The 16,206-nt window shown below is 47.8% G+C and overlaps 1 protein-coding gene across 2 annotated transcripts in view; it reads right to left on the bottom strand.

The window, feature by feature from the left end:
• LOC122676024 (inhibitor of carbonic anhydrase-like) overlaps positions 1 to 16,206 on the bottom strand; it is a 43,125-nt gene that overhangs the window by 6,895 nt on the left and 20,024 nt on the right. Inside the window, exons 7-13 of one of the 2 annotated variants that reach the window (XM_043875306.1) lie at positions 14,884 to 15,062; positions 13,370 to 13,541; positions 11,742 to 11,893; positions 9,656 to 9,746; positions 8,480 to 8,536; positions 5,943 to 6,098; positions 2,816 to 2,957 (exon numbers count right to left, since the gene is read on the bottom strand). In XM_043875306.1, coding sequence (XP_043731241.1) covers positions 2,816 to 2,957; positions 5,943 to 6,098; positions 8,480 to 8,536; positions 9,656 to 9,746; positions 11,742 to 11,893; positions 13,370 to 13,541; positions 14,884 to 15,062 — 949 coding nt within the window. The remainder of the gene's footprint in view (positions 1 to 2,815; positions 2,958 to 5,942; positions 6,099 to 8,479; positions 8,537 to 9,655; positions 9,747 to 11,741; positions 11,894 to 13,369; positions 13,542 to 14,883; positions 15,063 to 16,206) is intronic. The other variant, XM_043875307.1, reaches the window with a different exon arrangement.

Below are 16,206 nucleotides of genomic sequence, written 5' to 3'. Positions count from 1 at the left end.
CTGAACGACAACAAGGACTAGATAAAACCACTAAAGTCTGAGCACTAAGAGATAAGACCAAGGCTGGAGCCCTGGGGCTCGCCAATATGTAGAGGTCAGGGAATGAAGCAGAACCAGCAAAGGGGCTGAGATGCAGTAACAGGAGAAGAAGGAGGGAATCCAGGAAAGTATGGTGTCCAGAAGCCAGAGAAGAATAATGTATCCAAGAGGAGGAAGAGATGGGTGGTGCCAATGCTCTGGGCTTTGGATTTATTTGCAACACAGAGGTCCCTGGTGATTTAAAAGGATGATTTCAGAACTTCCCTGGTGGTCCACAGGCTAAGACTCCTTGTTCCCAATGCTGGGGCCCAGGTTTGCTCCCTGATTAGGGAACTAGATTCCACATGCCAGAACCAAGGGTTCACATGTCAGAACCAAGGGTTCACATGCTGCATCTAAGGATCCCACATGCCACAATGAAGACCCCATGCAGCCAGATAAATAAATATATTTTTTAAAAGTGTAGTTTCAGCTGTGTGGTGGATGGTGGTAGATGGGGGTCAATGTGGGGGCGGGCGGTAGGTGTGGTGGGAATAATCTTCCCATGTGCCAACAATGAGGAAGAATGCCTTCTGTAGATAATTTAAATGCAATAATGACAACCAACTCCACTGGTTGGGGAGGGAGAGGTGAACAGTTTCTTAAACTAGGTTTGGGGGAGACTGAAAAGAGAGAAACTGAACTGAGCAAGGACATTAGAATAACCTCCTTCAAGGACTTCTGTTGTAAAGAAGAAACAGGGGGTTGCTACAGAGGACAGTGAGATTAAGGGAAGTTTGTCTTATTTCTTTATGTTTAGGATGAGAAAGAAGCAGCATGTCTGCGTGCTGCTGGAAGTAATTCTGTGGAGAATAAGATGTGATGACACAAGAGGAAGAGGAGAGGCGTGCTGGGGCAACGCTCTTCAACAGGCTGCAGGGAGGTGATGCCAACACAGGATTGGGCTCAGCAGGAGCCGGCCTGCTCATCCCCAGGAGAAGGAGTGGCAGGCAGCGTACCCACCGGCACGGAGGTTAGCACATGCCCAGATATGGCAGCGGTACACTGGCGTTTCTATCTGGATGACCTCAGTTTTCTCAGGGGAAGGAGGAAACAACAGTGGGATAGATGGAGGAAGAATGTTGGATGACTGAGGAGAGGAAAGAGCATGGAATGGCCTTGTAAGAGAGAGGGATGGTAACGGACTAGAGATGGTCTGGCTCATGGGAACTGGGTTCTCATTACTTTACACGGAGGCCAGTCAGTTTGGAGGACCCGGCACCGAAGGGGAATGTTGGACCCAACCCAGGTCACAGTTCAGCCAGGAGTAGGCGACAGGCATTTGAGGATGTGCACAGGGGAATAGTTATCACGGTTAGCTATAGAAAGTCTGCTGTGGACTGGAGAGGGAAAAGTTTATAGCGGGGGTGAGAACAGGATCAATGGATCTCAGGCCAGTAGGAATGCTGGAGTCAGGAAGCGGGAAGCACAGCCAAGGCAGGCAGGAGGTGGTGGGGAGAATGAGATGCCTAGATCTAAGACTGTTCTTTGCGTCCCCATCTTCACGATGGAACTTCCATGGTTCTGGACAGAACTCTAGGTCTCTGTGATGCTATCATAATCATACCAAAATGGGGCCATGGACCCTAACACTGATGCACATCCCAATGGAAAGAAAAGTTTAAATATTTTACCCTCAGTTTAATGTTCATCATATATTTATGTAGTAGGATCTGTGAAACTATGTAATTTATGTATGGTTTATGAAAGTGACAAAATTTTGGAGAGGGAGGGACAAAGTTGTCTGGCCATGTGATGACTAGAAGCCTTCTTTATAGAGGCTCCCACATTTTCCACACAATCCCAACTCCATAGCACCCTCGAGTGCCCTCCATACTTAGAATTAACTCAGGAGATATCCTGAGCCAGATCTCCAAGGGCAAAACAGCCAACGGCTGCAACCCCAGCCTCCCCTCACCTGGACCCACCTCTACTCTGGGGCCTTCTCTGGCCTCAAACACAGCATGATTTGTCTAGCCTTGCCTTTGTCTTTGCTGTTCCTTCTTCCAGGATTATTCTTCTCCAGATTTTCTCCTGATTCCCTTTCAATATTTAACCCTCAATATTTAACAGCCCCTCCATGATGCTGAGGCCTTCCCTGACCCCTTTTTCTAAGATTATCCCTGACTCACTGCCATATCATGCCCCTCGGTCCCACGCCTCCATACACACACCCTATAGTGCTTACCACAGTGAGGAAGTGATCGTCCTTTATATGTTGTCTTACTCCCCCCATGAGACACAGGGGCCATATGTCTTGCTGCTGCTCTAACCCACCTACCTAGAACAGTGCCTGCACATACTACGTGCTCAATAAATATTTATTGAATGAATGGAGGAGCCCAGGAATATGTGTTTTTAAATGTACTCATCAAACAGGTGTAAAATGCACATATTCAGTGTCCTTCCTTTGATCTCAAACTGGGCTCTGGAAGATCCTGTGACTTGTCTACAGTCACATAGAAGGAAGGATCGAAAGCAGAAGCAGGGCTGTGACCTGTGCTTATCATTCTTGCCCCTCCCCAGGTGCCCTGAGTCCCCCAGCTCTGACCGAGAGTGCTCCAGGAAGGCGCCGGACCTGAGTCCTCAGGGCCCCTGGGAATCTGCAGTTCCTGTTCTCCAGTCCTGGCCCCTCCTAAATGCAGCACTCAGATGGTGGGGTGCTGAGAAAGGAGAAAGGACAAGAGATTCAATGGGCTGGTGCCAAAGCCAAAGGCAGTGGGCAGATGCTACTTGCCTGAGCGCCCCACTGGAGCCGTAGTACTGCTCGTGGCTGTTGGGAGCACACATGTGGGCTGGCTTGAAGCTGCCTCCGCACAGAGCACAGAGGCTGGACTCCGGATCAGACCCAGGGGCACAGCTTTCACTGAAGAATTCATCTGCATAGGAGGACACCAGAGGTTAGCTTTCCCTGCCTGTGTTGGCAAGAAAGCCTCAGATGTTGTCCCTAAAATTGCCTGAGTGACATAAAGACACATTCAAGTGTTTAGTTCCATCTGATTAGAAATAAGAACCTATGGAATAGAAAGAGAAAAAAGGTTGCAGCTGGAGCAAAGTAAAGGGGACCTGATTGAAGCTGGGACAAGGGTCTGTGAGCTCACTGAAGCCCTGGCACAGGGCAGCAGGGGGAGGGATGGACACGGATTTAACTCTAGGAGAGTGGACAGAATTGCAAGTTTTGGTTGGTTGACCCTGTCCTGCACGCTTTCCAATCTCTACTGCCCTTGTCCACCTTTACAAGGTCTGCAATTATGACTCGAAGGACAGGAAGGAGCCCAAGAGGCCCAAATGCCCAGCCCTGTGCTAAGCCCCAGGGTACCACTATGATGAAACCACAGAAGTCTTGCCCTCCTGGAGCCCAAGTTCATGGGGCAACAGTCACAACTCAAGTAACTACACCATGAATTAGCATTTCCCCATAATTGTATTTCCCCATCATGCTCTGGGAAAAAGAATATGGCTTCACAGCTACAAATAAAGGAGCCTGGTACAGACCTAGGAGTCAGGGAGAGGTCTCAAGTAGAGAGTTGAAGAATGAATAGGAGTTACCCTAGTGAAGGGCAAAGGATGCACTTTCCAGACAGGGAGCAGCATCTTCAAAGGCTAAGACAAGGGTTGGGGAGGGGGGCAAACAGCACAGAGAGCTTAATGGAGGCCCACTGGGCCTGAACCACTCAGTGATCCAGTGAGTGGGAAGGGTCAGGGTCCAGACCACATGTGATGACCTACATCTTTGTGTACATTTTGTTTTTTATTTGTAAAGAAATGGGGAGTCTCTGACAGGCTAGATAATGTTGGGCCAAGGGTCTAGCAGGGTGAGTCAAGACAGATTTGGGGTGTAGGCAGCAGGCTACTGCTGGAGTCCGGGGGACATGAGGGCAGCTTTGAGTCTCATGAAGCAGAGGGAGGAGCTAGGTGGAGGGAGGACAGCTGAAATCTCATGCTGGACGGGTATGTGGAGATGATGGCAGGTTGGTTTCCAGCTGGAGCCAGTGCACAGACTGGGAGCCTCCAGCAAGCTGGGTGGCTCTGGGGCAGGACCAGGCTTGGTAGAGAGAATGCATTCTATTTTGTACAGGTTAAGTTTAATGCACTTTTGAAATACAAGATTAGATAATGTCAAACAAGCAGTTCAATATATGCAGGTTTGGAGATCAAAGAGAAATCCGCGCTAGGGACAAAACCTGACATTGTCAGCATATTGACATAGTAATAGTGACAGCAGCAAACATTGATCTAGTGCTTGCTCTGAGCCTAGCTTTGCACATATAATATTGGTTTAGATGGTCATCTAGGCTGTAGGCATAGATGTGAGTGCTTGGAGGTTGAGTTTAAAGTGGGGGAAAAAGTTGCTTTAAGCAACTCAAACATTTATTAACCAGGTTGGGAAAGAGGGACTTTGTAGGGGTAAGAGAAGAAAGAAGCTAGTATGTTTTCACAAAAGCCAGGAGACTGTGGTTTAAGATGATTCAAAGAAGGAAAGGTCATGGAGGAACAGACTGGAGCCCATCCTTCCAACTGAGCAACACGGAGGTCCTGGTAGCCTTGACCAGAGTTCTCCCTGTGGAATGAGGCAGGGGAGCCACCCACAGCAGGTAGTGCAGGGGTGAATGGCTCAGACCATGATTTTAAGAGGTCTAGCCATAAAGGCAGAAAGGGAAGGTTAGGAGCTAGAGGGGACGGTAGGGAGAGGGAGGATTTTTAAAGATGAAAGATGTTGGGTGCATTTGCAGGTTGATATTGGGTGCATTTACAGGTTGAGAGAAATTGTTGCATATACCAGAGGAAGAAATGGAAACTGAGGGTGCAGCTCTGGGGAGGGGGTCAAGGCAGGGACCAACAGCCAAGTGGGTAGGAGGACTGGCTGAGCAGATGCAGCCAGCAGGAGCCCTGGGCTTTGTTGGTGGGGTATTGATGGGAACTGTCCTGATGGCTTCAGGTGTCTCTTGCAGAAGCAGACAAGATCATCTGCTCAGAAAGGGTGGTAGACAGGTGAGACTGGAATGGAGGTGTATGGACAACTAGGACATTAGGGTAATTACTGAGAAGTGTGGGGATTGGAGCCGAGGAACAGTAGGGGTGCTCGTGAGCCTACAGTGGAGGGGGGAGGCGGTATGGGTGATGCTGAGGCCAGCGGCTGGAACATCTGCATGGAATGAGTTGCTATGCCCTGTGACATTCTCCACCTGTGTTCAGCTGCTCAGGTGCAGAGCGCCAAGAGAGTGGGCGATGCGGTTCCTGCAGGGCTGGGACTTGTCATACGGCTGGGGAAAGCTCCTGGAGGAGCAGGAGCCTTTTAGGTATTGGCCAGAGTCTTGCTGAAATGACTAATATAGAAATGTAAGAGAGGTGAAGGGTGAAAGTGAAAGCTAAAGCACTCAAAGGGTAAAGATGAACCATACTGGTGTAACGTGTTCAATTAAGAAAGTAAGTTCAGGTCTCTCGTCTTCCGAGATCGTCCACATTCTGTGTATGTGTGTATCTCCCCAAATAAACCTGTTTTACACTTAAAAAGGAGGGCAAGTTTAAATGGAAAAACAACACATGCACACTAACACACACATCACGCATGCACACCTATACCCACTCTACACTCCACTCTTGTTTTGCCAACAGGCCTCTTCCATGAGCCAGATAAAAGACATAAAGAGTAATGTATTTTCCTGAGATCTGCTCTTTGAGCCAAACCACTTCCATGTAAGCAAGAGGGGAGGAGAAAGGGGGGTCCTGCTAAGGAGATGTGAAGCTTTCCCACATGTCTATCCAGCCCCTGTCCACCACCCACTTATGCCATTCGTTGAACTGAATTTCTCCCCTACATAGGCATAGGCCCATAGGCACACCGCCACTCAGAACACACTTACCAAATTTACATGACCCAGTTTGATTGTATATGAAACCCATGGGGATGTTCCAGCCAGCAGAAGTGCCAACTGCAGTGTGGCAGGACTTCTTGCCTCGCAGAGAGCTCCAGGTTAGGTCAGCATCTGACTTCTTGACCACTGCCACGACGTAATAACCTTGCAACAGATACCAAGATGCAATTTCAGTACCTCCCAGGCCCTCTCTAAAATTTACTCCAGAGCCACTGCAGCTAACCTTCACCTGTCAGTCTCTCAGGGAGGGAGAACTGTGTGAAGCCACATGTTTGAGTATTTCTGTTGAGTCGAAGTCCAAAAGAAAGTGCTTTAATGACTTCCGTTTTAAAGTTAAGTCTCTGATTTTCTAGGCTTATAGTAATACCATTTTCTAATGATGACAATTTAATCTCTTCCTTTCCTCAATTTTTAAAAAAAAAACCTTTTTCTTATCTTACTGAATTCACTCACAAAATAATGCCAAATATATTTGGTGAGTGTGAGCATTCTTGTCTTGTTCCTGATTTTTATAGGAACACCATTGATATCTGATGTAGTCTATCACAGTATTGTGTAACAGAATTGTGCTTGTTAAGTAAGACCTAAACTGCAAGGCTGAATTTCGAGACTGAAATCATGGGTAATGTGGTTTACTACCACCACTCCCAACCCCTCCCAACACACATACACACACCTTTGCTTGCTGTTGTGGTTCAGATGTCTATATATTCAAGCCTAGAAAAGTTGGAAGTCAACATGGCAGTGGACGACCTCCCTCACCAGTTACTAAACTACCTCAGACAAGTCACTCAGTATCTAGGATCCTAAATCTCTGGTAAATGAAATGATAAGAGTAATATTTAGGTACTAATACCTATTGAAGGGGATGAAATGTGCTAGTATGATCATACTGTATTAGGAATGGGAAGGGGAGATTACATGGATAGGTTTCTGGCCATGTAGCTTGCAGCAGAAGCAGTACTAGAGCCACTTTCTTGGTGAAGCAGATTCTCCTGTCTACCAGACTGGGCTCTATGACACCATTCCAGCAGTCAAACACTGTTAAAGTAACTTTCTTTGAGCTGTAACAATTTCAACAAAATGGCATTAACTATTGTCATCTGAGGGGGGTGTGTGTGTGTTTGTGTGCGCGCGCGTGTGTGTGACTTCGGGATTAACTCCTCTCCATCTCTAGTCCAATCTAACCTTCTCTGTCACCCTGAACTATCTTCCAAGCATCCTCATTGACCCACATTTGTATATCACTGCAGTTCTTGGAAATTTCAATCACCTGTAAAGCAATTACAATTCTTTAGAACTTCATGTATTTTATAATCAGAATGACTATATGCTGGCCCTTGGGGTTGGGGATACAGACCCAAATCAGAGAAGACTGTTAGCCAGGAAAGCAAGGAGGAAAGAGGAACAATATATCCCAGATTTTCCTCCCTTCAAAGGGGAGAAGCTGTGGGGTGAGCGACTTTGCACCCCTGAGGCCTCTGCGGTGATGGGTGGTGCAGGGCCTCTGTGACCCCACACTTGCGCTGTGATGCTTCAAGCCCCCACACCTCCCCTAGCTCTCCTATCTCATAAGAAATTCCAAACCCAAGTAAGCACTTGCTTTCATCTCAAGATCCCTTATCACAATAGTTTCCAAAGTTTAATGCATATCAGAATCATTCTGAGGGCTTGCTAAAACACAGACAGCAGCAGCCACATCCTGGAGCTTAGCAGACCTGTGGTTGGACACAAGAAGGTTCATTTCTAATAAGTTCTCAGGTGATGATGGGGCTACTGGTCCAGACACCACACGACATACACAACCACTGCTCTAGTCAATGCCCTGGATTACCCAGGGCACCTCAGAAACAGATAAAGACCATTTCTGCCCATGAGATGACACAGATGGCAAAACTTGTCACCTGGCCTCCTATTCTGAAGAGGAGGTTGACTCCCCTGCTATTCAAAGCCAGCCACTAAAAGCTAAGGGTTAATTTCCTTTCCCTCCTCCTCTTCTTCATTAGCAGCATCTATGACTCCCCTCTTCCTCCTCTGAGGCCTCCCTTGGGCCCCAGAAATGTCAGGAATGGGCTCCTGTCCCTTGCAGAGATGGGTAGCAGCCTGTAACAGGGAGCACGGTGGTGGGTCAGGAAGGGCAGTGGGTTTCCAGCCAGGGTGCCTCTGAACAAGCCCAGGTGCGGCCACTTGCTGGCTGCGTGGCCCTGGGCAAGTCACACAGCCCCTGAGCCTCACTTTCCCATCTATGCGACGCGCACAGCGACACCCACATTCTAGAGGACGGCTGAGCAGGAGCAGTGCAAGCAGGAGCCCTCTGCCCACTGTCACATGCTCCACAAACAGAAATTATTACACAGCTCCCAACAGATTTGCTCCTTCACAGCGAACTGTGGCAGGGTCATCTCTCTCTCTCTCTTTTTTTAACAAGTCTAGTAATGTTGGTTTATTCGTAAGGCTTTCCTTACCCCCTCTCCCCCACAATAGGCCTTTACCTTTGAGCCCCAGTGTTACTGATTCTGACTCACCTTTCATAGGTGTGTTCACACACTTAGACCCAAGCTGCTCTTTGCCATCTTGAGACACTAAAAACAATTGAGGTACAGGTCATTAAACTCTCACATTACTCAAGTCATGATTTTCTCACTCTCAACAGTCAAGAATAAAATGAGGAGAAATGCTGACAAAGCAGTTTGTCATTGGCCATCAACAAGCTGAGATCCTGCCATCCTATTTCACCTCCTCTCCCCTGACCTTTGCTATTTGAAATTAGCCTCCATCCCAGAATTAGCTCAACACTTGGGGAGCTACAGAGAAAGAAAATGAAATGCTCATTGAAGGGGGTGAGGGGGAAGCAGAAGCCATATAAACCTTCACAGAGGTTTTTCACTTTGCTATGTGATTCTAGGCATCCTGACATTCTTCCCTTCAGAGCTCTGTGATGTGCAGGCAGTCATTACAGTCTTGCTAGGTTGTAAGGGAAGGGTCCAGCCCATGGTTCAGAAAGACTGGTTGCAGTCTGCATTCTACCCTGGACACCTCATTCAACCTCCCCAAGCCTCAGTTATTATGGAAATACCACTATTTACTTCACAGAGTTGTCTTGTTTTGAAGGATAAAGTATGGCTTCTCACTGCCTAGCAGCTAAGGGGTTTAACAAATGAACCAGCTTTATTTTTCCTGGTAGATGGATCCCCACCAAGACCATGACCTTGTAGCCACAATCCTCAATGTTCTAACTGCTACAGTGAGTGCATTTGGATTAGTAAACTTGGCAAAAGGATCTAGGCACCTGTGGCTCTTTCTTCGTTGAAGAGAATGGGGAGAGGATGGTTTTGACCTCCTTATCTGTGACAGAACATGTTTTCTTCTGTACTAAGCCATGGAGCCAGTCAGCCAGTAGAACTGTCCACCTGAATTGGTGGGCGACTCTAACTCAAGGGCAATTTAACAAGCCTTGGGGCCAGTTCTGTGCCATGGTCTCCAATATCACTCTTCCAGCAATGAAGGTGTTATTTTGATTTCTCTCCAAGTTCCACATATATTTTAGCTGGTTCTGACTCTGGGGAAATAGATGTTATCTGCTAGTACTCTATGCTCCAAAAACAGCTATTGCTATCTCAACACTGAACTAAATTATTCTTCACCTTTCTATGTCCATAGGCCAGAGGGAAGAAAACACAGGGACCCTCCCCTCCACTTACAGTAGTTCTCTGCCAGGACAGGCACCAGACCACACTTGCCCGCTGTGTAGATGAAGCCACCATCCAAGCTCATGGCGTCAGCCTCTCCTTTCTGAAGTTAAGAAATAAAACAGTAGCATAATAGTGAGGTTGTTATCCTGTCTCACCCTCAGAGGTTTCCATCTTATTGGCTTCATGTTATGTGTCTTTGTGATAAACCAAATGGCATATGACCCAAAGCTTCTGCCACATAAACACAGGGTTTAGAAAACGGGACATGCCTGTGGTCCCAACCCAGATCATGCTCTCTAGACATCTCTGTGCCCTCCATGAGACCCCATTCTTAGTATGGGACATGCTGTCACTACATTTTCTTTGTGACCATTGTCATTCACTCAACAATCCACGTGGTCAGACTTAGGGTATTTAATCTCTTTCTACGGGAGATGTTTTCTTCCATATGGCAGAGTTTAATTCTGTTTCTATAATCCCATTAGCACTCTAGTCTAATTGGTAATTTATTAATAATTAACTTATGATTTTAATCAATGAACTTTTCCAACAACAGTCAAAAATGCATACTTATATTTATAGATAAGGTCATGAAGAAAAAAACATACAGACACAGGAACACTCTTTGCTGTTCCCCTGCTAACTGCTCTTCTAGAAATCTATCTTAAAACAGTAGTAACTACAAAAGCAAAAGCTTACCTTACTAAAAATGTGCTGGGCCCTTTTCTAAACACTATTTCCTCATGTACTCCCTCACAGAACCCAGTAAGGGGGGGTACTATAATTCTCCCCCTTTTATACATTTTTTAATTGAAGCAGAGAGAAGCTAAGTAGTTTATCCAATAGATGATTGGATAAGATTTAAACTAAGATTCAAACTCAGGCGGTTTAATTTTCTTAGCCTTTGCTCATAACCACAATGGAATGTGTCAGCCTCTGGGACTGACTGTTCCAAAGGACACATCCCTAAATACTTTCTATGTACATTTTTTTCATCCATCAAATGAGTGAAAAAAATCTCTTTCATGGGCTTATCATGAGGATTAAATGAGTTAATACAAGTTAAGAGCTCATACACATGCATGGCACACAGTAAGTAACTCCAGATATATTCACCATCATTAATATTAAAGAGATACTCAAAAATACTGATGGGCATAGAACAAAAATATCCAATCACATATTATCTATAATAGACAAGGATTCAGAAATAGTTCAAATATAGACAATTAGAAATTGGTTAAATAAATTGAGGCATAAATATTTGGTGATCTATTATGCAGCCATTAAAAACATTTCAAATGAATATTTCATTAGCTAAGAAAGTGTGCCAATTGTGCTCAAGAATTGAAATAATAACTGTTAAAATTTATTGACTGCTTATTACACACTAGGCAATGTTACAAGCACTCAAATTCATTTGATCCTTATAACAGACAAATTCAGGAGACTATATAAATTGCAAGACCTTAATATTATGGGTTAGTCCCAGAGAGGTTTACCGCAATTATGATCTTTTGAAGAAAAACTGTAGTGTCTTCTAAGTTTGTCAATTTTTCCGTCTTTTATTGATAATTTTTTTCCTAATCTCCAAAACTGAAATGGACAGCTATTAACAACATAACACCATCACTCAAAAATGACAATGAGTTTTGAGTTGTGGAGTTGTAAATAATATTATCTTTCATTTCTCTTCCAGCATGTAATAATTTTAGCACAGGGAAAAAAAAAAAAAAGTTTAACCTGTCCAGAGAACCAATAAGGTTGATTTGCTTTCACAAACCACAGGGGCTCTGACCACAGGATGTCACCCCACACCCTAGGCAGGACCCCTCAGAGCTCCCTGGACTCCAGAGTTGAGCTGAAGATATGGGTCCTGGGCTGCTCTGTTTCTGCCCTGCCAGAGCTGAAGAGGGAGGTGGGGCCAGTGGGGTGGGGCTTCAGAGAGTGGGGCTGGGGGAGGCAGCATGGAACAGGCGTGTCTCAGCCTCACCGCTGATGGGAAGACACGGGGAAGGGGCCTCCACCACCAAACGCACAGCAGCGCTGCATGTCCAAGTGTCCAAGCCCAGCTGCAGAAGCAGGTCCTCCTTACCGCGATGGCAGCAATGCAGTCCTCGGCGCTCTCCTCCGTCGTGCACTTCAGGATGCCCCCGCTCAGCGCACTCCACTGGTTACACTTGACACGCTCGTGATGGCCCACTGTGCACCACATCACCCTCTGGGGATCTTCTGCCTCTGGGGCTGCTAGAGAAGAGCCAGGGATCCAACAGAAGCCCCCAGATGGGGGAAGGATTCCAAGTGGCTGCCCAACCGGGCTCTTCCTGGCAGCGGCAGAGTTGACGTGTCTCATGCCCGTGTCACCACCTATTCCCACATATCACCTCCAGGAGAAATGGCCAACCTGGCTCCCAGACAGAGTAGTGAAGGCAGAGCAAGCCCCCTCCTGATCTCCCTACTCAGACATCACCTCCCCAGGGGAAGCCTCTGCCAGCACCAGCCCAACTCAGGGCCTTCTGGGTTTTTTTCTCACAGGACGGAGATCTCCCATCCAGGGAGCATCCCCCAGTTGGAAGCTAGTGTCATTTGTCCTGGGCGGGCCTGCTTGTTCCACCCCCCACCCCCCCCCACACATCTGCTCCTGCCACCAAGTATGTCCACATCAATCACAAGGGCTTTGGCAGACGTGCCATAACTACTGAGAAAAACAAAGAAAGGAAGGAGGAAGGAAGCATGGACAACCAAAGGAAAGCAAGTGCTGGATCAGGGCTTGCTGGATCACTGTGTGCTGGATCAGTGTGTGCTCAGTCGCTTCAGATGTGTCCAACTCTCTCTGACCCTATGGACTGTAGCCTGCCAGGCTCCTCTGTCCAAGGGATTCTTCAGGCAAGAATGCTGGAGTGGGTCGCCATGCCCTCCTCCAGGGGATCTTCCTGGCCCAGGGATCGAACACAAGTCTCTCATGTCTCCTGCATCGACAGGCAGATTCTTTACCACCAGTGCCACCTGGGAAGTCCCAAACTCTCTGAAATTCTGCCTCTGATCCTGGTGGTGGCAGAGGCTGTGTTCCCACTTCAGTTTAGGATGGGCTCTATTCCTTGTCAAATAGACCCGCTGCGGGGTGGGGCAAGACTGGCTAACACAAAGGAGACAGGACTGTCCTTACTTAGATATGAAAGTCACTCAATCGTGTCTGACTCTCTGAGACCCCATGGACTATACAGTCCATGGAATTCTCCAGGCCAGAATACTGGAGTGGGTAGCTTTCCCTTCTCCAGGGGATCTTCCCAACCCGGGGACTGAACCCAGGTCTCCCACATTGCAGGTGGATTCTTTACCAGCTGAGCCACAAGGGAAGCCCAAGAATACCTGAGTGGGTAGCCTACCCCTTCTTCAGAGGATTTCCCCAATCCAGGAATCAAACTGGGGTCTCCTACATTGCAGGCAGATTCTTTACCAACTGAGCTATGAGGGAAGCCCCCGTCATTACTTAAGTTACCTGTAATCTGAAGGTCTTTTAAACCCTTTTGTGGCCCCAGGTTCAGGCGTTTTCCCAAGTTCAGCAGAACATCCCCACAAGAACCCAGCGCAGCTGGCCCTCCCTTGAACCCCGCAGGCCAGTGTGGGTTGGGTGAGGTGGGGCTTGCAGGCCCCAGGAAAGCCTCCACGGCCCCACCCTTCCCTATGCCCAAGCTCTCCAGGCCTTCCCAGGACCTTACACACCTCTCCCCAGATGCTGAATAACCGAGAAATACTCATATCCCAAGTAAAGCTTGGCATCCATCTTAGGTGGGACTCTTAAAAACCCAATGGTGGCATCTGTAAATAGCAGGTCTTTCCCATGAGGAGAGTAGAAGAGTTGGAATTCTGCTGACTTGTCTTTTCCAAAGTGTTCCTGTTCAAGGGATAAAAAAAATAGTAAAGGATGGAGGCTGGCAGAGAGAAGCAAAGTAAAAACAAATCCCCAACTCAGGGGAATAGAAAGGGAGAGAAATACGAATGCTTGAGAGTGACGACCATGGCAAGACCCTCCAAAGTCCCTGTGGCTCACAGGGTTCTCAAATTTTCTTCAGCAAACACTTCACTCAAATCCCAATTTGTCTGCCTTGTGCAGCCTCAGGGAAACTGCCAGGGGCTGTCCCCCAGGTCCGTACAAAGGGTAATGGTCACCATTAGGATGGGTCAGGAAGCTTCCATCTCCTACGCTGTGTTCCCATGGGTGGGGCAGCCAGTGATGGTGACCTTGTTGCTGGACATCTGATTGTCCTGAGTGGCTCCTGTGGGCTTCATCCTGGAGTGGGTGTTGATCCAGGACCGTCAAGCCTGGGGGTCATGAGTCTTAGGTGCACCTGACGCCCCAGGCCTGCCATGAAGGACTTCAAGCAGTCCCTTACTCTTTCTGGCCCTCCCAGAAAACCAAGAGCCCTTTGCTTGTAACCCCACTGACTGGCCCAAAGCTGCTCCTGATGGTAGCTGACAGTAGCACCTACCCACATGCTCTTTGCAATGTCTCCTTTTTGCTTTTGGAATGGCTCTGCATATTGCCTTCTCTGGCAAACCCCACATCTCCTTGGAGTGTCCACAGCTTACTCTTGGGGCGCAGAAACCTTTCCAGATACAGCCTGCAAATCACTCTCTTCAAAGTACACAGCTCATGTGTGCAAGGCTGTGCCCCATGGCGGTGATCTTTGTATACAGCGTGCTTGCTGTGTCTTCCACAGTCATCTGTGAGTGATCCCATGGCAGGTCTGTGTCCAGGTCATCTCTGAATGCCTAGTGCTGAGCACAGGGCACTAACAGAGATGGGACAGGTGACAGATGTGGGTGTGCTGGGAGGGAGGGCCTTCAGCACAGGACACTAAACGCTCACAGTCAGAACCTGCTGCTGAGGGGTCCAGGCCAGTGGGATGAGAGGGGAGCAGCTCCTGGAAGAGGGGCATCTGCATTGTAGCTTGAGGATCCCTATACAACCTAGAAGAATAAAATGGGGCAACAGTGGCCTTCTGCAGAGTCTTTGGCCCATGGTGTTGGTGATGCCAAGGAAGGGAGTTTTATGGTCACTGCTGCCCATCACATATCCAGACCAAGTGCTGGTCAGTGAAGCGGAGGACATGTGGTGTGGTTCCCACTGTGCCGAACACCAGGATTTCCACAGTGGCTGGAAGAGAGTGAGGGAAAGCACCCCAAATCCAAGCAGGGATCCCTATGCAGGAGGGGAAGGCAGGGGGTGGGGATACCTGAGCCTGATTGAGAAGCTCCCAGATCAAGTCTTCTTTGCCATCCACACTTCGGGCCACTATGGCATGGGAAGGGACCCGGGCCAGATGGCACTCCTTGTATGCGTCCACAGGCATCCGGGTGTTTTCCCTGCAGAGCAGCTCATACTGGTCCCTGTCGGCCTGGTTAGCCAGGTTCTCTAGAGGAGGGAAGCCTACATGAGCCGACAGCCGGCAGACCATGAGCTGTGGTGCCCACCCCTCCCAAAGTGCTTGTTTAGGGATTTGTTGAAATAGCTTGCCAATCCCAAAATGAAGCCACTCCTGTCTGTGATGCTACATCACCATGGAAACTTAGATAACTTCCTGTGCCTGTAAATGTTCTGCTTAACAGAAATGCAGTCTATCCAGTCAGCCAGGCATCCAATGCCAAACTAACTCTGGGCTCTATACCTCCTTCCTTCTTTCTTCTCACCCTGGGCAAAGTGACCCTGGCCAATCAGATATTATGTTTTTCTCCTCATTGTTCTTTATTCTTTATCCCATCAAAGCTTCCTGCCTTCTGCAGTTTTGCAGTTCTCTGGAGACTGAATGGCCCACTTCAAGAAGTGCTAAAGTCTATATCACCTGAACTGTCTTCTTTCATCATTTTTTTAACAGCCTGGAGAGGACTAAAAGAGAATCTTTTCCAAATACATTTAGACAGGTGAGGATGCTGAGCCCTCCGGAGATGAAATGACAGATTCTCACTGCAGAGAGACCCAGGGCTGGGACGCATGCTCTGCCCAGGGCTCTGCTAACAAGAATGGTGACAGCAAATGCTTTCTGAGAGCTCATAGCACACCAGGGACTGAGCTGAAGCTCTCTATGCTCTGTTTCATTTAATCCTCATAACAACTGGGGGAGGCTTGTAATGTGATTATCCCATTGCAGAGATGAGGAGACTGAGGCTCGAAGGATTAAGGGAACTCATCAAAGTCTGACCTAGTCTGGGGCTGACACAGAGCCATGCTGCGGGGACAATTCAGGTCCTCACTAAAGTGGCAATACTCCTCTGGGGACAGAGTCTGCTGGGGGAAGGTGGCAGCGGGTTGAGAGATGGATGAAGGCCAATGGACCCAGTCAGGATACTATACAGGTACAAAGAAGGACCAAAAAACCATGTGAGGAAAACAGACTCTTTGGCTCCCCTAGTCTAGGTATTAGAAGGTATTCTGGGTTGAACTGTGTCCCCCTAAAATTCATATGTTGAGGTCCTAATCCCCAGCACCTCAGAATATGACCTTATTTGGAAATAGAGACAGTACAGGGGTAATCAGTTAAGATGAGGTTGTAACTGGTATC

This window comes from Cervus elaphus, chromosome 19 (assembly GCF_910594005.1).
Source record: "Cervus elaphus chromosome 19, mCerEla1.1, whole genome shotgun sequence".
NCBI lineage: Eukaryota > Metazoa > Chordata > Mammalia > Artiodactyla > Cervidae > Cervus > Cervus elaphus.
Note: the sequence above shows the minus strand (reverse complement) of the source record. Positions and strands in the feature narration are given on the sequence as shown.